The sequence below is a fragment of the Prionailurus viverrinus genome, chromosome E2, assembly GCF_022837055.1.
Source record: "Prionailurus viverrinus isolate Anna chromosome E2, UM_Priviv_1.0, whole genome shotgun sequence".
NCBI lineage: Eukaryota > Metazoa > Chordata > Mammalia > Carnivora > Felidae > Prionailurus > Prionailurus viverrinus.
The window spans coordinates 4824622-4849727 of NC_062575.1; the positions used below are offsets into that span (position 1 = coordinate 4824622).

Genomic DNA, 25106 nt, shown 5'->3' on the forward strand with positions numbered 1-25106 from the left:
TTTTACCTTCTCTTGGGAGGAAAGGCAATACACCTGGTCAGTAATCCTCAGGGTTCCACAGAGGGTCCATCCTGTATGTGACAACCTTAAAGACTATATTGGATGATAGGAAGTTTTCTGCAGTTTCTCCCATGTTATAGTATGTACATAATTTCATTCTCTGCTCCCCTTCTGAAGGTTCTTTGCATGACACCAGTATACACCTGTGAAAACTTGTGGCTTTAAAGAGACATAAAGTGCCCAAAGAAAAATTGCAGTTTGCTCAAAACCAGCCTAGATATTCAAGGCATCTGCTGTCAGAACAAGGACTACATTTCAAGACATCCTGAAAATCAAAAACCTAAAACTAAGTACCAATTTTGAGACTCTCTGGGACTGTTTGGTCATTTCTGAAGTTTGATTCCAAACTTCTCTCTTACAGTTGAAAGTGCATATGCTTTATTTAAACAGGACAAACCTTACCCTATTATTTGGAAAGAGAGGGATGACAGAGTAATTGAGACTTGAATGCAAAGTCTAAATCTATAAAAGCTTCTCAAAGTCAACACCCATAAATCAAACAACACAGTTAACAAATGGGCAAAAGACATGAATAGACAGTTTTTGAGAGAAGATAGCCAGAATGCTAACAGACACATGTAAAGATGATCAACATCCCTCATCATCACAGCAACACAAATCAAAACACTGATGAGGTATCACTTCCCACCTGTCAGAATGGGTAAAATTGACAACACAAGAAACCACAGGGTTTGGTGAGGATGAAGAGAAGGGGAATCCTGTTGCACTGTAGGTGGGAAAGCAAAGTGGTGCAGCAGCCATTCAGGAGAACAGTATGAGGTTTTAAAATAACTAAAAATGGAATTAGAGGTGCTTGGGTGCCTCAGTTGGTGGAGGGTCTAACTCTTGATTTTGCTCAGGTCTTGCTCTCATGGGCATGGGTCAAGCCCCACATGGGGCTCCAAAGTGAGTATGGAGCCTCTCTTCCTCTCTCTGCTACTCCCACACTCACACTTGCTCACAATCTCCCTCAAATAAATAAACATTAAAAACAAAGAAAAACTTTGTGTCAGTTCATGGTGGCCAAAATAGGAAACTTGTATGATTTAACTCTTCCTAAATTTCTTAAGACTTTTTTTTGCAGACTCGGCACATCATCTATACTGGATGATAATCCTTATACGTCAGACGTTTTGCCTTTAGCACTCATTGATGGTTTCAGCTGTGCATGCACAAGCTGAGGGACCAACCTACTGACAGGAAAAGTATCACAAGTAGATAGTCTCCTGAAATAGCTACCAAACATCCTTGTCCTAGGGAGCGTCCTTTATACCCGGTAACTTTTTATACCCTGTCTTCCATCATTACAATTTTTCTCTTTTTCATTAGGCCACCTGGAAGCAAGTAAACAACTGGGGCTTAATCAAGGCATTTCCCCCAACTGTCAGGACATTTATCTTGAGAGACAATCACTATGTGTTCAGGCTTTTCTCTGTAGCCTGGAGAAATTACAAAACCTCCCCATCTCATGAGGAAAATATAGTCTGTTGTTCTTCCTGTCAGTGATTTATATATTCATGCCTCCAAGAGTGTTATGTTCAATTACACGTCAGTGACCTTGTAAGTAATACTGTGAATAAAGTAATCTATTCTAGGGATGCCTGGGTGGCACAAGTCAGTTAAGCCTCAGAGTCTTGATCTTGGCTAAGGTCCTGTTTTCATGGTTTGAGTTCCAGCCCCACATCAGGCTCTGTGCTGATGGTGTGGAGCCTGCTTGGGATTCTGTCTTCCCTTCCCTGTCCCCTCCCCCTCTTTGCTCTTTCTCCCTCTCTCTCTCACACACACACTGAATAAATTAATTAAAATAAACAAAAAATGTAATCTATTCTAGTAATAAATAATAAATTACAGGCATAAAATAAAACCTTTTATAATTATCCTATAAACAGCTGTTCAATTATGTTGTTAATGGTCCCAGAAATAAGGCCAGAGTCTTATCAGTAATATAAGAGTTTGTCCTGTAATAATGAAGAAATACTTGAAATTATCTTTGAATGCATAACTTTCAATATGAGAGATTATAGTTGCCCAGCATTTATCTGGGTATGGGGTTTGAAGACTGTTGCACAAAGACGCTTTAAATGTCCTTCAAGAAATACAGTTAAGGGAAACTGTTTCTGAATTTAATGTGACTGACCACAGGTGAAGGTGTAGGGAAAGCTAGGTTTTAGGGAATGCAGGCATTCAAGACCAAGTGTTGAACATTGTGCCTTGTGTCCTAGGAGAAATGTTGACATCTTGACAGAAGAAATACTTAAGGAAATCCATTAACATGATTAAGTGTTTTCAGTTATAATTGTAATAGTGAACTTCCTAGGACAGAAGAAAATGCAGGTGGATGTGTCAGCTGATACATATAAAAAGAATGGTGGTAGGTAGTCAGTAATTAATAGACATTTCCAGCCTGAGGAACTGAAATGGATAGATGTGCCGAAGTTCACTTGTTCTATATTGAGCTTTGATGTCAATTGACTCTTTTGAAAATAAACAGGTTACAAGGATTGTGTTTGCCAGTCTCAGTTTTATTAAAAATGTTCACTTACTTGAGAGAGAGAGAAAGAGAGGAAAAGAGAGAGAGAGAGAGAGAGAGAGCAAGTTAGAACCAGGGAGGGGCAGAGAGAGAGGGGCAAAGAGAATCCCAAACAGGCTCTGTGCTGTCAGAGCAGAGCCTGATGTGGGGCTTGATCTCACAATCCCTGATCTCACAAACAAAATCAAGAGATGCTCAACCAACTGAGCCACCCAGTCTCATGTCAATTTCTTAGTTCAGCCTGAACAACCGGAAAGGGACAGGAATTCTGACACCCCCAAAAGGGGATAGGACATTCTTGCTCCATGGGAGTTTCAGGAGCCAACCCATTCATCACTCTGCTTTCCATTTCTGAACATCTAAAGGTCAGTCAAGTGTTAAAAAGTAAATATACATACATAGACTTTGTGAAATGGAAAGAGGACCTAGCAGTGCCTTCAACTGTCTCTCTTTTGACCTTCGTCTGTACTTTCTAGCTGATTCCATTCTTCTTTCCAGGTCAGCATTTAGCTCAGGAAGAAGCCCCAGCAGGCAAAGCATCCCAGGATGGGAAAGGAAACTACCCCCTCCAGCAACAGGCACTGCCTGAGCCAGCAGGACCCCACATGCCTCACAGCAATGCAGTGATTGGCCTGACCTTCACCACCTGCATGTACCACCACCCTTTGTCCTACATTTTCTTTATATAAACCTGGAAGGATTTTCGGCAGGTTGGGGACAGTGTTTGAGATGTTAGTTACCTGCCTTCTCAGTCAGTGTTGGCCTCCGTGAAGAAAATCTTGTTTTATCACCATTCATCTTGCCGGTGTTCTTGCTGGCTCCGGGGGTCCCACACAGACCAGATTTGGCCACTTGCCACTGACAAAATCCAAAGGCAGAGAGATGAGAGGTGGTGAAACATGAGAGGAAGTTATTTCAGGGAGGCTGACACTGAAAAGATGGCTGAATAACGTCTCAAGTCCTGTCTCCAAAGTGCTGGATACACTTCCAGGTTTATGGAAGGGAAAAGGGGAGAGGTGGGTGGAGGGGCAAAAGGAGTCAGTATCTGCAGGTAGACTGTGAAGTCTGTCATTGTCCTGGAGTCAATCCAGGGTGGGGTCTTTCTGGCTCTGGGCAGTCCTTGAGGCTTGAGGGGTAGTTCCAGTTCCCCTGAGGGATACTTTGTCCTCAGGGTCTTCCTCCTGAGCCAGGAGACAAGCTGGAAGGAACCCAGTGAGGAAGTTTGAGGTCAAAATTGAGGCAGCAAAAGTCCTCTGTCTTGCCCTTGGATTTGGTCAGCCATGAGTGGCAGAACTGGGTCTGTCTGGGGCCACTGGAACCAGGTGCTCCTGCACCCTTGGGTCTTACTTACAAAGTCATTACCACAATCTGTCCAGTAAACATATCCCTCATCTCTCATAGTTAAGATTGTGTGTGTACGTGTGTGTGCCAAGAACACTTCCAATAGCCTCTCTCAGCAAATCTTAAGGGTATAATACACTAGTATTAACCATACTCACCAAGCTATAAACATTCACTGCTTACACATCCTGCATTAGTAGTGCTTTTTGCCACTTGACCAACATCTAAACATCTCCCCCATCCTCAGCCCCTGGCAACAAACATGCTAATCTTTAATAATTTGCCTTTTTTAAGATTTGCATGTATGTGATTTCATACAGTATATATTTTTCTGTGTGTGGCTTATATAACTTAACAAAATATCTTCTAGCAACCTCTAAGTTGCTGGAAATGGAAAAATGTCCTTCTTTTCTGAGGCTGATACATATACCAAGAATAAATTAGATGAGGGACCTCTACTAGGAAGGAGTTAATAGCAGAGATGAACCTTTAATTTTTATTTATTGTAAATTTTATTGATTTATTTTGAGAGAGAGAGAGAGAGAGAAACAGAGAGAGAACGAGCAGGGTTGGAGCAGATAGGGAGACAGGGGATCTGAAGTGGGCTCTGTGCTGAAAGCAGAGAGCCCGATGTGGGGCTCAAACTAACCAACTGTGAGTTCAGGATCGAAGCCAAGGAGGGACACTTAACTGACTGAGCCATTCAGGTGACCCCTGTGATGAACATTTTATAGAGTTATCTGCCTGGCAGGGCAAACATATGTTTGATAAACATTTGCTCTTTCCTTTTTCTTTGAATGCACTTCCTACTTTTTGAGATGTAAATCCCTATCCCCTCCTCCTTAATTCAAAATGGTATATAAGTATCAACTGCCTGACTTTGAGTCTCATCATCTTTAAGTTTCTCATAACTAAGAAGTTGTTTTTTTTTGTCTTGTGACCGTGCCTTATATCAGTTTAATTGATAGGCTGGCCAAAGAATAGAGAACAGATGAAGGAAAATGTTTTATTCTTGTACACATTCATTCTGCTGTTAAAAACGACCTCTGTTCTTCAGAGCTAAAATATAATGGGAAGACAGAGTTTGGGCAAAAGAGGAATAATAGCTTTATTGTTTTGTCAGGCAGAAGAGGCTGAAGTAGGTTAAAGCCTTCAACCTTGCAAGCCCACCCAGAAGAGGCTGGGGTGGGGGGCGTTTATAGGGAAATACACGATCCATAGATTTTGACAGGAATTGTGTTTGTGTTGCCAGCCTTTGTCATCATATTTCCAGTGTGGGCCTTGGTTCCTTAAAGAAAAAAAAAGGGGGGGCGGGGTGTAAGAAGGGATAAGGAGGGGTTTCTCCAAGAGAAAAAAAAAGTTACTTAGTTTAATAGCAAGGTTTGCTGTTGGTTGCATGCCACCATTTTGATTTGTTCAACTTGATGTTTCTAAGGGGCTTCAGTTTCAGGCAGCAGGACAACTGAAGTTAGACCACTTCATATTTTACTGTGACAAACCAGTCAATATTTTCTAGGATGGCTACAATAAAGACAACAGGATGACACCAAATTTCAGTGAAAATAATGAAAAATTAGAAATCTCATATATTGCTGTAAGGAGTTAGAAAATACATTCACTTGGGAAAACTGTTTGGCAGCGACTTGCAAAAATAAGCTTTTCTACTGAAGGGGAGGGTTTTATCCTTCCAAAATGTGTCTCTTTGGCCTAAGGATTACTTTAAAGGAACAGACAAAGGAAAAGCTGTGGACCCAGTAGAGGTTTGCTTTTGAAAGAGCCATTTGCTTTTATAAAGGAAAGCCTCATTTGTGAGGGTGCCTCCCTCTTCTGCAGGGGAAAGAGGAAGAATGTGTAAATCTCCAGAAACTCTGGTCAGTGGAGAAGGCATGGATTTAAATCTGGACAACGACCATAGCCATGATAATCTTTTTTGTCTGGTCACCTCCCCAAAACCTTCCCAATAGGATCAACTTGTGGAATTTCAAAAAATGATCAGATCCGGTGCCCTCCCCCTCAGATTCTGTCCATTGGGGTTTGTTGAAACAATGATGATGTTTTAGTTAAGTGCTCCAGGTGATTCTAAGTGAAGCCAGGAAGAAGCACGAAGATTTCCCATTAATTTAAGAGAGGTGAGTGCAGGCTTTGACTCTAGGAGAGGTACCAGGGTCTGCTCTATGGGAGTTGCAGAGGATCAGGTCCATGTAACAAAGTGTGCCAATGCTGGAGCAGCATTTGTGGGGGTCTGTGGGAGGAGAAGTCCTGTGACAACAAGGAAGGAAAATTCAGAGATTATTCTCCAAGTTGGAGCTCAAAGGTTTTGAATAGCTCCTGATACAAAGAACTAGGAGGTTGGGCCTTTTCTGCATTACAAAGTCCTGCCTGCAGGCGATCAGTTTACAGGTGGAGAGGCTGTGTTCCTGGCTTGGAAGACATTTTCTCCTGATACAGCTGTGAGATCTCCAGCAAAATCTTCGGAGAAGAAATCTAGGGGACCAGATGAAAGACGAAATGGCCAGTTCACAGGTAAACTGTGCGTCCGAGGTCAGAGCCCGTGCCCTCTTTTTCTCTTGAAAGTCCATGCTAACTGAAATTACAAGTGTTGGTTTTTCTAGTTCTGAGATTTCTGATCTATTTTTCACCTAATTTTTAACCTTTTCCGATGATACTCAAGATTAGGTTTGTAGAACACTCTTCCATTGCATCGCTGAGCCTTCTCCCCTTTCTCCAACTCCAAATTAAAGTTATGCAAGTACTGAAAATATTCCCTTTGTGAACCAACTACAGGGGAAGGCATTGAGTCCAAGATTCCTATTGCTGATGGCTCTGGTCCTGGGTTAGCACTCAAGGAAAATAATTCCCATTAGGTCAGATCTGGATGCTTTATTACCTCTCTGGAGACCAGGAGGAAGAAAGTGCACAAATACACAGGATGGATATGAGGCCCGGGTTAACTCCAAAGTTGTCTGATAAAAAGAAGACTTTTGCTCTTTAGAATGTAAAAAAGATACCCCATTTTCAGTTTATTTCATTACAATTGATTTCATTATTGCTGATATGAAATGCTTTAACTTGGCTTTGTGCTCTCTACTAGATTTCTCCTCTATAACGTGCAAATTTCCCTTCTCATCTGTAAAGGTTTTAGGTAGATTTCCTGAGTGGTGTTCAGAAACCATCCCATTTCATCTAGAAACCTCTTCTGAGTTTCTCTTTGCCTGTAGTTCTGATGAAAGGAACGGAGGCGAAAGAAATGTCGATAGGATTAAATTTTCTTACAGCTTGCCATCCATTGATAAACACTAGATATAGGCAGAGTATGACACTGCTCAAGGAATTCACAATTGCCTTCATGTGAATGCTTTGCTAGAGGCAAAAGGGAAGCTTAGCTTGAGGAGAGGCAGACTGCCAGTATTCTGTATGTCTTCTTGACTATCTGGAAATGCTTTAGAAACTTCTTTTATCTCTATGCCTCCAACTTAAAGCATATCATCAGTGTCTCCTCACAATCCTACTGCAGCCCTTGGTGCCACAATTCCTCTCTCTGTGCTTTCATGAAAACAGCTTTTTTGACCAAAGAGGGCTCCAGAATCCTTTCTTGACCCCTTCTCCCAACCCACATCCCAGCAGTTTCCACTGGACAATGAAGGCCCTCACCTTTGTGTAGTAGAGATATTGACTTCTGGGAATGGAGGTTCTAAATCTCTCAGACCTCCATCCTGTAGATTGTTAGTTTACTCCACACTCTTGATGCAAATCTATTATTCTATTTACTTTGTATTTTCAGAACAAGAAAAGAAGAATCCCATAGTTTACATGCTTGCACCTTAGAATACTGAAATAGAATAGAGCAGAAATGAGGATTGAAACAAAAGCTTTTAGTGAAACAGCATATGGTGAGATCATCAAGTACAATGGTCAAGAAACTATTCTTGAGATGTTGGATGATGCAAGATAGTTTATTGGAGTAGCACAGAGTCTGGACCTGTGGGCAAAGAGAGCTATACTGTGGCTTCATGAAGCTTATATGTCCTGGGGAGGAGGGTACATGCACGCAGTATTAGATCACAAATATTCCTTTGGATTTTTTTTTAAGTTTATTTACTTATTTTGAGAAGGAGATAGTGCACGTGAGGGGGGAATAGGGAAAAATGGGGAGAGAAAGAGAATCCCAAGTAGACTCCACACTGTAGCAGCACGGAGCCCTATTCAGGGTTCGACTCAAACTGTGAGATCATGACCTGAGCCAGAACCAAGAGCTGGAGGCTTAACCCATTGAACCACTCAGGTCCCCTTTCCTTTGAATTTCTAATTGTAACACTGCTTCTGCAGGATTTCTCTGGTGATTACCGTTCACTTCAATGTTAGTTATTGAGGACATGTATAGGCAGTCAGGAGACCCCTTCAGAATGTAGCAAGCAGCAGTTACAGGATGCTTATTAAAACCATGCAGGCTGTAGGTCAATCTTCTGGGCTAAAGGTGAACATTTTTCTCTTTGTATCCCTCATCATACTAGACTCAAATAATAGCTGTCTATGTATATCATTCAACGTGTTTGTGTGAATAAAAGACCTAAGCATCAGTATCCAAAATGAGATTTATGAGTTTAATGTCACTGAAAATGTTTCTTAGTTACCATGACCATTTTCTACTCTTCACTTTTTTTTTTTTTTTTTGGTTTATTTGTTTTGTGTATGAGTGAGAGTGAGATCGAGAAAACACAAATGGATAAGGGGCAGAGAGAGGGAGAGAGACACAATTCAAGCACGCTCCCTGTTATCATTGCAAAGTCCAATGTAGGGCTCAAACTCAGGAGCCTTGAGATTACAACCTGAGCCAAAATCGAGAGTCATATGATTAACTACCTGAGCCACCCAGGTGGCCGTTCACTCTATCACTTTTATTGTGTATGTAACTACTTTCTAAATGTATGGATATGTGCATGAAGTGTAAAAAGATCAATTTTGTGGGGACACATTCTTGTTTCCATCATTCTTTTCAGCTTTGACACCTGGTATGAACATTGCTTTAGGATCCCCTCTGGATATCAGCCAGTGTGCCATTTTAGATCAACTCTAGGTCAGAGAACCTGGGTTAAAACCTAGTCTCTTCCATGTACTGGATGCTTGACACAATACTCAGAGAAATAGAAGACTAACGTGTTTGCTCTCATAGGTGATAATTCTTTATAATTATCGTTTATTTTCCATTAATATATGAAAAATGGGTAGGTGCCTTCTACTAAGTAGGAAATGCTCAGAAAGGCTTGTTGTTGCCTATTTTGCTATTCTAGTGGAACCTGTGTTTGTTACAAAACCCATTTAGTTCCAAGTATTCCAAGAGTTCTTGCCTTTGAGTTCTTGCTCTTTGTTATTTAAAGATCTATTCCCTGGCCAATAGGCTAATACCTTGTTAGAAATGCAGAATCTAGGGGCGCCTGGGTGGCGCAGTCGGTTAAGCCTCCGACTTCAGCCAGGTCATGATCTCGAGGTCCTTGAGTTCGAGCCCCGACTTCAGCCAGGTCATGATCTCGAGGTCCTTGAGTTCGAGCCCCGCGTCAGGCTCTGGGCTGATGGCTCGGAGCCTGGAGCCTGTTTCCAATTCTGTGTCTCCCTCTCTCTCTGCCCCTCCCCCGTTCATGCTCTGTCTCTCTCTGTCCCAAAAATAAATAAAAACGTTGAAATGCAGAATCTAGGGACACTTGGATGCCTCAGTCAGTTAAGCATCTGACTCTTGATTTCAGCTCAGGTCATTAGCTCATGATTCCTGAGATGCACCTCCAAGTCAGACTCTGCACTGACAGTGGGGACCCTGCTTGGGATTCTCTCTCTCCCACTCTGTTGACCATCTCCCCTCTCTGTCTGTCTCTCTTTCAAAATAAGTATATAAACTTAAAAAATAAAAAGCTTTCCAATACACCGTTGTGAAATTGTAATTCATATTAGAATATGCTACATACATTGTAACACACCTTGACTTTCCATCTAAGAAAGAGACACAAGGTATACTATGTGATGTGAATATAGTATTTAAAAATGTGGATGCCTTTGTTGATGCCTTCATTTTATGAATTCGCTTGAATAAACACAATATTCATACTGGTTCTTACCTCAAAGTTAGAAAATACATGAAAGCATATTATTGTGTTGAAAAAGATCTTTCTGCAGAAAGCAGGAAACCCCTCTAAGTCAGAACCAGTTTTCCTAAAGTACCTGAAGAAACAGGAATTCACTTCTTGGTGAGTCACAGATAGATTCTATACCAGCTGGGGTTGTCACACAAAGGAAATGTGAATTTTAACAATTAAGGAGATCACAGGGAATCACTTCCAAAGCAGAGACCCTGGGAAGGGAATGGCTTCATCTAGTCAGGGTGGAGAATTAGAGGGAGAGCCCATCATCTTATGTAAAGGTGGGGATAAGGTTGCACTTGGCCCTGAAGAAAACAGTTGTATACAGGGGTGCCTGGGTGGCTCAATTGGCTGAGCATCCAACTTCAGCTCAGGTCATGATCTTGCAGGCTGTATGCTCGAAATCTTGCGGTTTGTGAGTGCGATCCCTGCATTGGGCTTTGTGCTGACAACTCAAAAGCCTGGAGCCTGCTTCTGATTTTGTGTCTCCCTCTCTGTCCCTCCCGTGCTCGTGCTCTGTCTGTCTCTCTCTCAAAAATAAATACACATTCGATTTTTTTCTTTTTTAAAGCAAACCCTTCTATACACACTCTAGATGTTACATAGTAAATGAGGTTTGTGCTCGATCTTAGGTGGAGAGTTTAGCATTATAATGAGGTCATGGTAACAATCCTCTCCCCGTGGTTGACACCACTGTCTACTTGCTTAGGAGTGAGTCAGGGGGTAAGCTCAGACTGGGTGGGTATAAGCTCTTTCTCAGATGACATACCTTTTGTTGTATACGTTCTGTTTCCATCACAAGAGACGATGGCCCTGGGGTGTTGCTGCCTGAAGTAACAGATAAGGTTGAAAGAACAAGTGAAATAAAATGAGGGACTAAGGGCAGTGGGTATCAACAAGTAACCAGTGAAGGTCAGGTCTTGGGGTCCAGCTGGTGACATTAACTCCCTCCTGCATCTTAGGTACCATTATGAATGCTGCCTATGGCTACTTGGTAACTGTGGCATTTGTTGCAGGGACTGCTGACCTTCAGGGATGTGGCCATAGAATTCTCCCAGGACGAATGGGGATGCCTGAACCAGAGTCAGCGAGAACTGTACAGGGATGTGATGTTAGAGACCTGTGGACACCTCCTCTTCTTGGGTGAGGATAACTCCTTCCAGACTTTCCAAACCACACTCGCGGGTTTGTTCCTTCCTTTGAAGACTGTCTCTTGGAAACATCCTCTTTGCATGACTGGGATTCAGATCCCGGCAGTCAGGGAAAGAAGTAAGGGTTTGTAGATACAGAGAAATATAAAGGTGTCCTTTTCAGCTGTAGATTCCCCTTCTTTAAGGTTAGGTAAGAGCATCATCATCTATAGATGGTGGTAATTGTAAACATTGAGTGGCATAAATTGGTACTGCCCACTTAAGCTCCCAACTGCTACTCATTCCTGTAGTGGTAGTACTTGAAAGTGAGGTCATGATGTGAACACTGGAAATTCCTCTTGAGTGTACTAAAGGGGCTGTTGGGCCACAGCATTTGGGAAATCATTTTCTAGAATTCTGCACTGTCCTCTCTTGTGTACTGAGCACAATATTGGGTTGAAAGATAGAATCTGAGAAATAGTTACATTCTTTTTTTTTCTGATAACCAAGTGTCAACTGTGTCAAATCCAGACCTGGTCATTTTTTTTGGAACAAAAGAGGGAGCTCTGGGATGTGAAGAGAAAGAAGACTAGCCTCACCCCTAGGTTGCTGGGCATGAATGAAAAAGATGACAATGGTGAAATGTAAACAGGGTGAAGCTAGACCTTAAAATGTGGTTGGAGTAGCTCTCCTTGAATGGGAATTAGTTTGAGAAGCCTAGTATTATATCTGTCCCTCTCATGGCAGGACATCAGCTATCCAACACATCATGCTCTTACATTCTCTAAGGATTCTTTCTTCAGTTCCAGTGATGGTCCATCATCTTCACAGTGAGTGCCAGGAGACTCCCCTTGGAGCTTGAGGGTCTCCAAAGTCTGAGAGCTTCTCCATTGCATTGAAGAGCCTGGGGAATTCTCCATATTTCTGAGACATTCTATCCTAAGCCATTGCCAATTTCTGTTTTGCCTCCTGTGAGACGGGTGTCAGGGTAGTGGTGGACATACTGTGTTTGGTGCCCAAATCGCAGGAACACTGGGGACAGGGATCACGTGATTTCTGGTTTGTGCTTTCCAATGCTACTGGGGCTTTAATTCTTTTCTTAAATTTTTATGTTAGTTTATTTTTGAGCGAGCGAGAGAGGGAGGCAGAGCCATTGTGGGGGAGGGGCAGAGAGAGAGGGGCACAGAATCAGAAGCAGGCTCCAGGCTCTGAGCTGTCACCACAGAGCCTGACGTGGGGTTCAAACTCACAGATCATGAGATCATGACCTGAGCTGAAGTCAGATGCTCAACCAACTGAGCCAGCCAGGCGCCCCACTGAGGCTTTCATCTTCATCGTACAACACTGAGATTGAGTACTTTCATCAGATAAAAAAGCACTTTCTAAAATGAGAAAATCTCATCCTCTGTTTCACTTCAGAAGTTCATTTTTCTTATGAACGATAAGAAATTTCCACTCTATGTGTTCCATTCCTCAATGGTGAACTAACTTGTCTGTGTATTCTAGCATTCCTACCAATATTAATGCCACCAGAGAACTAGAACATTGAGAACTTAGAACTCACAGCCTGTAATGAAGTCTCAATGGTTACATTATTTCTTAGTAACTTCATCATTTTCTACTTTTTTTCTTGTATAATAGCAAATTCCTTTGTCTTTGTCATAAACGTTTTCACTTTCTGAAACGTTTTTTCAATTTCTTCATGAGATTCATTTCTGATTCATTAGATCGAAATTCTGACATGGCATGCACCTCATGAGGTATGAGGTAGATCATTTGGGTTGACCTGTTGGTCCTGCAGAGTTTTCCTGATATCATTTAGTTACGTGTTCCCTCTTCTTCCTCCAGGAGTCTCTCTAAGATGATCATTTGAATTGTTTGCCATGCTTTATTGGCTTGATATTTGAATAAAATGGATATTTTCATGTTGGCATGTAGACACTGATTACATATTTGTTCTGGACGTTTATTTCACAGCTGTCATATGTGTCCTTTGAAGAATGTTAGGCACTTGATCCCAATGTGACCCATTACAGGTTCCTTATTTCCTGTGTGCTCTATGCTGGATCCCTCCACTAGAAGGTGGATATATTTTCTCTGTTATCATTAAGTATCTTTACAGGAAGATGTACATAGTCATCTCATTTATTCTGGAAGCTTCCTCCTTCATTTCACTTTGTTTGTTGTCTGATTTGGAAAATGAAGGATTTCTTTTATGTGTGCTGTAGGAATTGCTGTTTGAAGTAGAGATTGTGAATCAGGGCTCAGTCCTGTAAATTTCCATTGTATTCTGCCTGTGTGACCCATAGATACTCTTCCTTACCTCTTTTCTGTTGCTCCAGAAAAAGAAAATATGCATCATATATGTTCAAATGCCTTCAAATTGTAAAATGTAATCCAGCACAAAAGAGAATTGAGACCTAGACTTTCAATGCTATAAAAGACTCAAAAACAATACCTATTTCTATTTGTGAGTGTGTATGTTTGTGGTGTTAGCAAGTCACAAAACCCTTCTCCCCCAATAGATGTATAAGCTTTACTCGTTGAAAACATTTCTTAGTTTTAAAGAGAGTAAACATTTTATTCTATCACTTTTATTCTTTTGTATTCAATTAGTAATATTCATATTTTATGTGGTATCCTCACTTTTCGCTTTATGTTACTCAGTTTTGTGGTTTTATCATATTTGCGTTACCATTGTCATGTTGAAACTTTCTATGAACCTTCTTAAAGGATTATCTCTTTATAATGGTTGGTGTGTTTCTCTTAGATGAATTAAGTCAGATAATCTGGATAAAGACACATACTATACTATTACTGCAATTTTGCCACATATTCTTTTGAAAGATGAAAAACAATACTATTTATTGTTCTCATAAGTTACTGGGATTGGTGGGTGAATTTATGCAAAACTGTTAGAATGGTTTGTACTGTGTAGTAAGTGTTCAAGGAGAATGGTTGTTTCTGTTCATGATATGAGGAGTAGTAATTTCCTCATTATTCTTCAAGTTCAAAGTCCTCCGTGATTTCTTCTTTTTTTTTTTTTTTTGTTTCTTCTTGGAATATAGAAGTGTGGCTCTTGAAGTGAGGATGTTGGCATGAGTTTTAGGCTTGTGAGAAATGTAGAAACTCAGGCCCCACCTAAAAATCCAAATCAGAATGTGAGTTTTAAGAAGATGCTCTGTTTGTTTTCATACACATTGACATTGAAGTGCACGTGTAGATCACCATCACTTTTTCCTTATTCTGTGTCTCTGTTTTCTTCTGTAGTACATTATTTTGATAAGTGATTTTATAGTATGTTGTAAATCAGGAAGTGTGGTGCCACCAGAGTACTCTGTTTCAAGATTATTGTGGGTATATATTATCCTGCAATACCCATGTGAATGTTCCATTTGGTTGTGATCTTTCTGCCAAAAATGTCATTGGGAATTTGATGGACATCGCAAGATCAGTAGATCACTTAGAGTGTACTGACAGTTGGGTAATTTTAAGTATTCCAATGTAAGAACATGGATGTGTTTTCACTTCTTTCTATTCTTCACAATATTTTATAGTTTTCATTTCACTAGTTTTGACCTCTAGCATTATTATAAGTCTTAAGAAGTTTATTCTTTGTGAAAATAATATAACTGTAATTGTATTTTTGGGGGAATTGTTCTTTGTTGTGTATAAAGAATGAATTTTTTGTGTGTTGGGTTTGTAATCTCCAATTTTATAAAATTTGTGTGAGTTTGAATAAGTTTTTCAAAATGAGGAATCTTCAGGGGCACCTGGGTGACTCCACTGGTGGAGTTTCTGACTGTTGATTTGGCTCAGGTCATGATCCCAAGGTCATGGGATCAAGCCCTGCCTCAGACTTCACACCGCATGGAGCTTGCTTGAGAGTCTCGGCCTCCTTTTGCCCCTCTCCCTAGTTGCGCAAACTTTCTTTCTCCAATAAAATAATTAAAAATAAAAAAAAAATAGGGATTCTTCAGAGAAAAAGAAGATAGTATCGTGACAGACTAGGAGTACCCTACCCTCATCACATCCCACACACACATCTAGATAACCACCAAGCCATCCTAAGTATCCCAAAAAGCAACCTTAAGACTGACAGAGGAACTACTCGGCTAATGAGAGAGAAGAGGCACATCGAAGATTGTAGAAAGTATAGAGATTTGGTTGGGGGAGCAACAGATTATAGTGCTGCTGAAAGCAGGAGCTGTGGTTGTGGAGTAAGGTAGGAGAGTGGAGCCCAAAGGAGAATGCACAAGAACATTTCCCTAGTGTGATTGTCTTGGAAAATGAGAAGACCTTCATTTTGTGTGTTCTTGCAAGCAGTGTGGCTTCAAGCCTCGAGTTTTCAAGATCAGCAAGTTTGGCTGAGAAAGATCCTAGAGGGCACTGCACTGCTCCTGAACAGAAGGTAGGCCCACAACCTGAGGGTAGACAGCATGGAAACAGCAATGTGAAGAGCACTTGGGGCACACATGAGTGAGATTATTTGATATCCTAGGGGGCCCTTCAATGAGGTGTATGATGGGAACAAATGAGCTGGCTGGTTCTATTTCCTTCCCATCCTCCTCAGCAGGAACACAGAGCACCCTGAGAGAAAGGGCACAGCGGGGACACTGGCTGTCTGCCTTGCTTACAACAAGCCCCAAGCCCCTATCCTCTGGTGGGACTGCCCTTCTCAGTCAAGCCTGACTCAATCCCAGCAAGGCTGTCCCCTCCCCAAGAGATTTGCTTAAGCTGTTTCCCACACCTCATGTGACCACAGAGTTCTGTAGGGCCTCAGTTCTGGTGGAGGTGATGTCAGGTCTCATCTCACAAGCAGCCCACAGCATAACTAGTTAAAATTCAATCCATTGAGGACAGGGTCCAAACCCTGGAAAGGAGAGCCTCGGCAGACCACTGGCCAGAACAATAGAGCAGGAGACATAACTGGATGTTTTAACATACAGAGGGTGCCAGAGACTTAGACAAAATGCCAAGATGGAAGATTTTATCCATAATGAAAGAACAAGTTATGGCCACAGCCAGAGTTCTAAGTGAAACCTTTGTCAGTAACATTCTCAATAGTAAACTGAAGGAACTACATTATGGATACTCACTGGACTTGTAAAAGACAACAGCAGTGAGGCTCTTAGCACAGAGGCAAGAGGCTCAACAAAGAATGAGAGATGCAGAATGCAATAAATGAGATGAGAAACACATTGATTCAATGAACAGCAGTTTGGGGGAATTAGAGCAGCAAATTAGTGACCTTGAAAACAAAATAATGGAAAATAGTGAAGCTTAAGGTGGAGAGTGAGACAGACAGACAAAGAGAGGAGACTTAGGCAACATGTAATAGACTTAGGAAATCAGGGGCTCCATCAAAAGTGAAAACATTTATATTACAGGGGTCACAGAAGAAGATGAGAAAGGGGGTTAGAGAAGTTATTTCAGGGAATAATATCAGAAAGCATCCCTAATCAGTTGAAGGAAACAGACCTGCAGACTCAGGAGGCACAGAACTCCACTGAAATCACCAAAAGGAGGCCAGCACCAAGACATCTTGGAATCAAGTTTGCAAACGATGACGAGAATGACAAAATCTTAAAAGCAGCAACGTGGAAGAAGTATTTCACCTACCATGAACAAACCATAAGGCCAGCTCAAGATTTCTGAACAGAAACTTGGCAAGCCTGATGGGGGGACAAGGTAGATTCAAAATGCTGAATGGGGAAAATATGAAGCTAGGAATACTGTATTCAGGAAGACTATCATCCAGACTAAAGGGGAGAAAAGCGATTTCTAGTCAAACAGAAACTAAACGAGTTTGTGACCACTGGAAAAGCCTTCCAAGACATGTTCAAGGATAGTTTTGAAATGCAGAGGAGTCAAAGAGGCTCAGACTCACAAAGTGTCAGATCAGGAGCCACTTGAAAACCAAGTGTCAGACAATTAACTGACTGAGCCAACCAAGCGTCCTCAATTTGGTCTCCTTTTATATATTTTTTCTTGCCTAATTGTTGTGAAGAGTCCCAGGACTGTGTGGAATGAAAGTGGGAGAGTGACTTCATTACCTTGTTTCTGATCCTATAGGAGGAGCTTTTGGTCTCCTCATTGATTATGTTAGATTTCAGCTTTTCACACATACTTGATCTTTATTAGGTTGAGTAAGTTTCCTTTGATTTCTCCTTTATTGAGTATCTTTAATCGTGAAATGGTGTCCAATATGCTCACTTCCTGTCCTGTATCAATTGAGATTATCCTCTCTTTGTGATCTTTAGTCTGTAATGTGTAGTCCCAACTCAGTAGTTTGCCATGTGGTGAAACACCCTTGAATTTCAGGAAGAATTCCCAGTTGATTGTGTTGTAAAATGGTAAAATGTGCTTTTGATTCAGTTTGTTTTTTGTTTATTTGTTTTGAGAGGGAGAAGGAGGAAGAGGAGAATGGGAGGGGCAGAGAGTGAGGAGGAAAGAGGATCCCAAGCAGGTTTCGCAGTCTGCAATGAGCTGGACATGGGGCCTGAATATTCCCCACAGATAGTAATTCATATTCTTGTATACTTGTCGCATCTTCCTTTGGCTTTGATAACCTGTTAATGCTCATATGGTCAAGTGGTTTCATAATCTCCCTTCTCTTCCCTCCCTGGAAATGTTTGGGGAGATTTCTAGTACGTTGTCATGTGTGTCTATGAATGATCCTGTGAATTCATGTGGCACAGGACTTCCTTGTTGGGAGTTTATTAATTACAGTTTTAATCTACTTAGTAGTTGTAGATCTGTTGACTTTATTCTTTTTTTCTTTTTTTTTGAGTGTGAGAGAGTCAGTGAGTGGGGGAGCAGGCAGAGAGAGAGAGAGAGAGAGAGAGAGAGAGAGAGAGAGAATCTTAAGCAGGCTTCTTTCTTAGGGCAGAGCCTGATATGGGGGTCCATCACATGACCCTAAGATCATGACCTGAGTCAAAATCAAGAGTTGGACACTCAACCAATTAAGCCACTCAAGTTTCCCTTTCATCATGTTCTTTAATCCATGATGATGTCAGGTAGGTTATACCTTTTTTGAAATAGGTACTTTTATTTTTTTATTTTTTGGATACATATTTGTTAGCATGTTATTATCCTTTTTCCCAATTATAATTACTTTTATTTCTATGATATCACATGTACTGTGTCTTGTTTTACTTCTTCACTTCTGATTTTAGGTGAACTTCAATTTTTCATCCTTAGTCGATGGTGGTGTAGGTCTAAAATTTTTGGGTTATTTGTAAAAACAAACTCGTCCTGTTGTTTTATTCCTACTTTTTCTATATCGTATTTTCATCATTTCTGTTTGAGTTTTAAATTAAATGTCCTTCTAAATTTTGGCTCATAAACTACTTTCCTGATTCTTTGTGGCATAGGAATGTGATTTGTGCTACACCATTGAACAACTACAGAAGGATCTATTAGGCTATGTCTTCAGCACGTTGTGTGTAAATTTCTGTGTCAAGGAAGAATGTAGCCCGATGAATCCTTCTCAACCATCTTCCTGACATTCTCTGACTGATTTGAAGGTTGTATATTAGAAGTTGTCAGTACATTCATGTGAGAGTAGTAATTGGAATGATGTTCCTTTTTTTGTTATTTGCTATCTTTCAGCTATATCTTCACATGGCACCCAGAACCTCCTGCCAAAACCATGCATAGAAACCTCTTCACAAAATGTGTCACTGGGTACAGGGAAACATCATGCCTTTGAGAATTTACACTTAATGATAAACTGGGACAGTAGTAGAAAGAATGAAGTGCATCAGAAGTTTCATGAAGGACGTGGTCCAATTGAGAGGACTGCCCATAACAAGAACTTCACGGCCACAAGCAGTGAAGGACATAAAACATCTTGGAAAACCGCCCTTTTTACATCCACTATTTGTGCAAAGCAGTGTGCATCTGTAAGCAGAAGTTCCAATCAAACATGCAAACATACATATTTGTGCAACGAAAATTTGGAACATTTGGAAAGTTACCCCATCCACACTGAAAACAATGCTTTGAACCATTGTGAAAGTGGGATTGGATTGACCTTTCAGTCAAATAGTTCTAAAACTCAGAGATTCAAAAATGAAGATAAAAGTCCTAGGACGTCTCAATTTGGGAGGTACTTCACAGAGGAGGTGACCCTACAACATTACCAGTACATTTTCAAAGGAGATACACTGGCTCAATACAGTGAATCTGAGACACAGTCTAACCAGGGATCCCATGTTATCAAATGTCTGAGGACTTCTCTGCAAGAAAACCATTTTGAACCTAATAAAGATGAGGAAGTCTTTTACCCAAACTCCAAATGTACCAATAGTAAGAGTACACAGAGGGGAGAAATTACTTCTAAATATGATGAATGTGGGAAAGCTCTGAAGCAGTCCTCCAGTATTGCTGATCATCAAAGGATTCGTGGGGGGGAGAACCCATACACAGGTAACAAATCTGGAAACATGTTTAGTCAATCATTAAGTCTAAATACCTGTAAGACAAGTGGTACTGGAGAGAAAAGGTACATTTGCAAGGAATGTGGCAAAACCTTTGACAGACACTCAACACTATCTCAACATCAGCAAACACATACTGCAAAGAAAATTGACAAATGTGAACAAGGTGGTCAAACCATTAAGGGTGGGTCATCACTTCACGCACACAGTCAAATCCATATTGCACAGAAACCTTACAAATGTCAAGAATGTGGCAAGGCCTTTAACCAGCAATCATCCCTTACTCAGCATCACAGAATCCACACTGGAGAGAAACCTCACAAATGTCAAGAATGTGGCAAGGTCTTTAGCCAGCAATCATCCCTTAGTCAACATCACAAAACGCATACTGGAGAGAAACCTCACAAATGTCAAGAATGTGGTAAGTCCTTTAAATGGCACTCATACCTTAATCAACATCACAGAATTCATACTGGAGAGAAACCTTACCAATGTCAAGAATGTGGCAAGGCCTTTAGCCAGCAATCATCCCTTACTCAGCATCACAGAATGCATACTGGAGAGAAACCTTACAAATGTCAAGAATGTGGCAAGGCCTTTAGCCGGCAGTCATCCCTGAGTAAGCATCATAGAGTGCATACTGGAGAGAAACCTTACCAATGTCAAGAATGTGGCAAGGTCTTTAGCCAGCAATCGTGCCTTAGACAGCATCACAGAATGCATACTGGAGAGAAACCTCACAAATGTCAAGAGTGTGGCAAGGCCTTTAGCCAGCAATCATCCCTTATTCAACATCATAGAATGCATACTGGACAGAAACCTTACCAATGTCAAGAATGTGGAAAAGCCTTTACCCGTTCCTCACTACTCACTCAACATCACAGAATTCATACCGGAGAGAAACCTCACAAATGTCAAGACTGTGGCAAGGCCTTTAGTGAATACTCAACCCTGACTCGGCATCACAGAATCCATACTGGGGAGAAACCTTACCAATGTCAAGAATGTGGCAAGTCCTTTATCCAAAACTCACACCTTAGTAAACATCACAGAACTCATACTGGAGAAAAACCTTACAAATGTCAAATGTGGCTAGGCCTTTAAGGTGTATTCACAGTTTACTTGACATGAGAGAATTCATGCCAGAGAGAAACCATACAAATGTCAAGAATGTGGCAAGACCTTGAGTGAATACTCAATCCTTACTCGACATCACAGAATTCATACCAGACAGAAATCTTACCAATGTAACAAATGCAGCAAAACCTTGTTTCCGGTTCTAGCCTTATTCTGCATCACAGAATCCATACTGGAGGGAAACCTTACCAATGTCAAGAATGTGGCAAGGCCTTTAGGTTGCAGTCACCCTTATTGACCATCACAGAATTCATACTGGAGAGAAAGCTTACCATATAAGGCATGTGGCAAGGCCTTTACCAAACACTCAAAACTTACTTGACATGACAAAATTCATACTTGAGAGATCCTTACCAATGCAACGAATGTGCAAAAGGTTTTAATCACCAATCACCCTTTATTCAATATCACACAAATCATCTTGGAGCAAACGTTTAAAACAGAGTTTAAGACTGTGAGAGAACTTCTTTTTATTTAAAAAATTTTTTTTCTTAGAATGAGTAGGAGGGAGCAGAGAGAGAGACACGCAGTATCAAAAGTAGGTTCCAGGCTTCGAGCTGTCGGCACAGATAGCTCGGAGCCTGAGGCAGTGTTTGAACCCACAAGTCACAATATCATGACCTGAGGTGAAGTTGGATGCTTCACCGACTGAGCTACCCAGGAGCCCCAAGACTGTGAGAGAACTTTTAAGGACTGCTCAATGGTACTCCACATCACAGAATCCACATTGAAGATTAACGATACACAAGTAAACTATGTGGCAAGAGTTAAACCAATGCTGATCCCTGTTTTTGTTGTTAGAGAATATGTTATAGAGATGATTTTACACATAGAAAGAATCTGGGAAGCCCTTTAATAGTGCTTAAGCCTCATTCCACACCACCAACTTCATACTTGAGAGAAACTTTATAATTGTAGAGAATGTGGTGAAACGTTTCACATGGCTCAAGCCTTACTCACCATCACATTGTTCATACATAGGAGGAACATTGCAAATGTGATGAATGTGGCAAACCCCTAGGTGGAAGTCCTAGCTTATTCAACATCATAGTTCCCATATCAGAGGAAATCTCTAAAATGTAAAGAGAATGACAAAGCTTTCATCTGGAATTCAATGTTTATTCAATATCTCCAAATGCATGTTGAGTTGAAACCATACAAACCTAATGCATGAGGAAAGCCCTTGTTCATAAATATGCCATTTGGAAAACAGCAGAGAGTACCAAAAGGAAAGTAAGTTGAAAGAAGTATTTAAAAATATATTTAAGTGAATATAACATGTCAACACGTGTCACAGGATTCACAGCAGAAAGCAATAAGTCAGTGTGTTCAGACATTACATCAAAATACTTATTAGAAGGAATAATACAAAGGTAAACATTTAGATAATGTGTATGCTATTATGCTTTAAATGATAAAAGGGATGGAGTTTTGCATAGGTATAATCTCAATATTTTTACATTAACCTTATTTAAGATTTGTGACTAGTAAACATTAATATACTTCTTATTCTCAAATCACTTCAGAAAATTCATTTACTCCTAGTGGGTGTTTGAATGTATGTGGCTGAGTGTCGCTACATCAGTGATATGAGTTCCCTTCTTTCTTAGGTGGGACTCATACATATGTAATTTTCCATGGAAGGTGAAGGAGAAGAGTTGAATAAAATCTATATGGAGATACTTTCTGTGCCTCTAACCTTGTTGTAATTATCATGAAAGAGGTGTTCAGGACACCATTGTCAATTTATTTCAACTAAAAGTGTGTATTACAAATAACATGTTGTACTAATTAGTCTTTAAGGAAAAACAGGGTCAGTCCACTCAAAAACGTGAAGCAGCTTCATGATAGCAATAGCTACAAGTACAGAATATCGACTGATATGATTGAAAGGAAGAAGTCTTCACAGATATCAGAAAGAGTATACCAAAACCTTCCTAAAATGGCTAGGATTCTACATTCACATTTTTGAAGAGTCAACTCAGGCCTGGAATAAGTTCAGTAGGCAAAATGAAGCTGTACATAACTTAAAATAGACTGTCATGTCTTCTGAATCCTCATGGTAACCACTGAGCAAAACTGGTAATTGATACCCAAAAGATAAAGAGGAAAGAATCAGGGTTTACTATTCTTGAGACTCATCAGATCACAAAGGTAAAGAGAAAATGGATAAGGATGGGAGGAAGAATTCTAAAGTAGCAAGAATACCATGAAAAGAATGACAACAGAAACTCCTTGCCTGTATCAATACTTCCTTTAAATATAAAGGGATTAAATTCCCCAATCAAAAGATAGACATTGGCTGAATGGAAAGGAATCCAAGATTCAGTGCTATGCTGCCCTCATGAGACTCGCATCAGCTCTCAGAACACACTCAGCCTGAAAGGGCAGATATTCAAAACGATATTGCATACAATCAGAAACCAAAAGAAATGGGGTAGCTATGCTTCAGACAAAATAGTCTTGAGTGCAAGGACTATAATAAGACATGACAAAGGTCAGTATTAAACAAAGGGGTCAGTTTGTGCAGGGTTTTCAGTTAATGTTTGGCATTTAGTTTTGTTTGGCAGAAGGCAATAAAGTTTGCTCCCGTTTTGGTTTTGGAGGACAATAATAGTATGGTTTTTTAACTCATGTACTGACCACATTGAAAAGAAACACCTTTTCCCATAAGTGTTGGTGGTGTTTGTGCAGATGCCTGAATTGTAGTTTGTGTAATGTTTCTGAACATCTGTATCTTATGACTCCTCGAAATGGCTACTTGATTTTCAAAAACCGATTGCTCTGTTTAGAGGGTTGCGGAAAAAAAAAAAAAAAGGCTAAATGACAAGTTGGAAAGGCTAATACTTCAAGATTTTGATGTGTGTGGGAAAATACTATTGCAATGAAATCTTAGTAATTTACTGCAAAAGCAGCCAATAGTTGATCGAAACCAACTTGTACAGGCTAATACATCTTTCCCAGAGTATTCACTTTTTGAACATTGTACTATTATACCTTGCAATTATTTTCACTCACATATTATTTAATTTTCATTGTTATCTGCTCTTTTAAGCCATCAAGCAAGTTATTTTTTGTTTCAGGCAGGGTACCATAATACCTCACAGTAAGATTTCTGATATTTCTGGGCAGTTGTTTGTGTACATTTGCAATGATGGGTTTTTTATGGATCACCGTGTCAATATAGTGGATTTATTTAAGTTGAGTTCTTTCTGAAATGTGCATCTTCCCATAAGGTAACCCTGCATTTAATTCACTTTGTTCACACTTTTTAGACTACCCTATATGTGACTAAAGTTTTTATACATTCTATGTCTATTTACTACATAGAAGACATTCACTCCTTGAATGTAGGAGAAAGGTAGCTATCCCATGTACTTAGGATTTGTTTGTGTTGCACTAAGCTGTAGGTTTGTATATGTGTGTAGCATTTGTATTGACAAAACATTTAGTTGTGTGTTGCTTTTTGTTCCATGAGTTACATAATACTCTTATTGTGCATTGAATTGTTGTGTTGATTTGGTCACATTTGAATACATATGCATCACTTTTAAAAATCATTTTCTTTTATAGAGATATAGTAAACGTTTATAGTTTTTTGAAATAAATATAAGCTGCTTTTGCTAAGAACAAAACTGAAAAAATAAAGGAGTCAATTCCACCAAAGGAAAGAACTTGTATAAATATTTATCCTCCCCCCCCCCCCATAAAAGCAGCTATGTATGTATAGCTTGTATTAAGATGTGCAGGACTTCAGCACTGCACTTTCAATAATGGATTGAGTATTCAGACACAACATCAATATAGAAACATAAGACTTCAAGGACATTCAGCAGACGGACTTACAACACTGCATCCAACAGCAGCAGAAAACACATTCTTCACACATGCACACGGAACATTCTCCAGTATAGATTATATGTTGGCACACAAAACAAGTCTTAATAAATTTATGAGTGAAATCCTATCAAGCATCTTTTCAACCACAATGGCATGAAACTAGAGGTCAGGTAACAGGACAAAACTAGAAAACTCACAAATGTGCAAAAACTAAGCAACATATCCCATTATTCATAATAACCAAGACATGAAAATAACTTGTGTCCATAGTCAGTTGTGTAGATAATATGCTGCATATATACAATATAGACTGGCTAAAATGAGCAATGCTGCAGTGGTCTCTTGTTCTAAGCACACTGAGGAATTACTGTCTCACAGTTCTGGAGGTTCTTAGAAATCTGAAGGGAGCTGTTGGCAGCTCAAGAATTGAGTCTTTGTTCTAACTCCTGGGGACTGCCAGCTGTCCCTGGCCTGGCTTGGCTTGTCGATGTATCTC

At 40.3% G+C, this 25106-nt stretch overlaps 2 protein-coding genes across 3 annotated transcripts in view; both read left to right on the forward strand.

The window, feature by feature from the left end:
* Window positions 1-25106, forward strand: part of LOC125152969 (zinc finger protein 345-like) — a 230196-nt gene that overhangs the window by 123061 nt on the left and 82029 nt on the right. The gene's annotated exons all lie outside the window — the stretch shown is intronic.
* Window positions 6317-24388, forward strand: LOC125152971 (zinc finger protein 813-like). The gene is made up of 3 exons (XM_047835731.1): window positions 6317-6454; window positions 11073-11199; window positions 18804-24388. The coding sequence occupies exons 1-3, from the start codon at window positions 6428-6430 to the stop codon at window positions 20735-20737; spliced, it is 2088 nt and encodes a 695-aa protein (XP_047691687.1). The 5' UTR covers window positions 6317-6427; the 3' UTR covers window positions 20738-24388.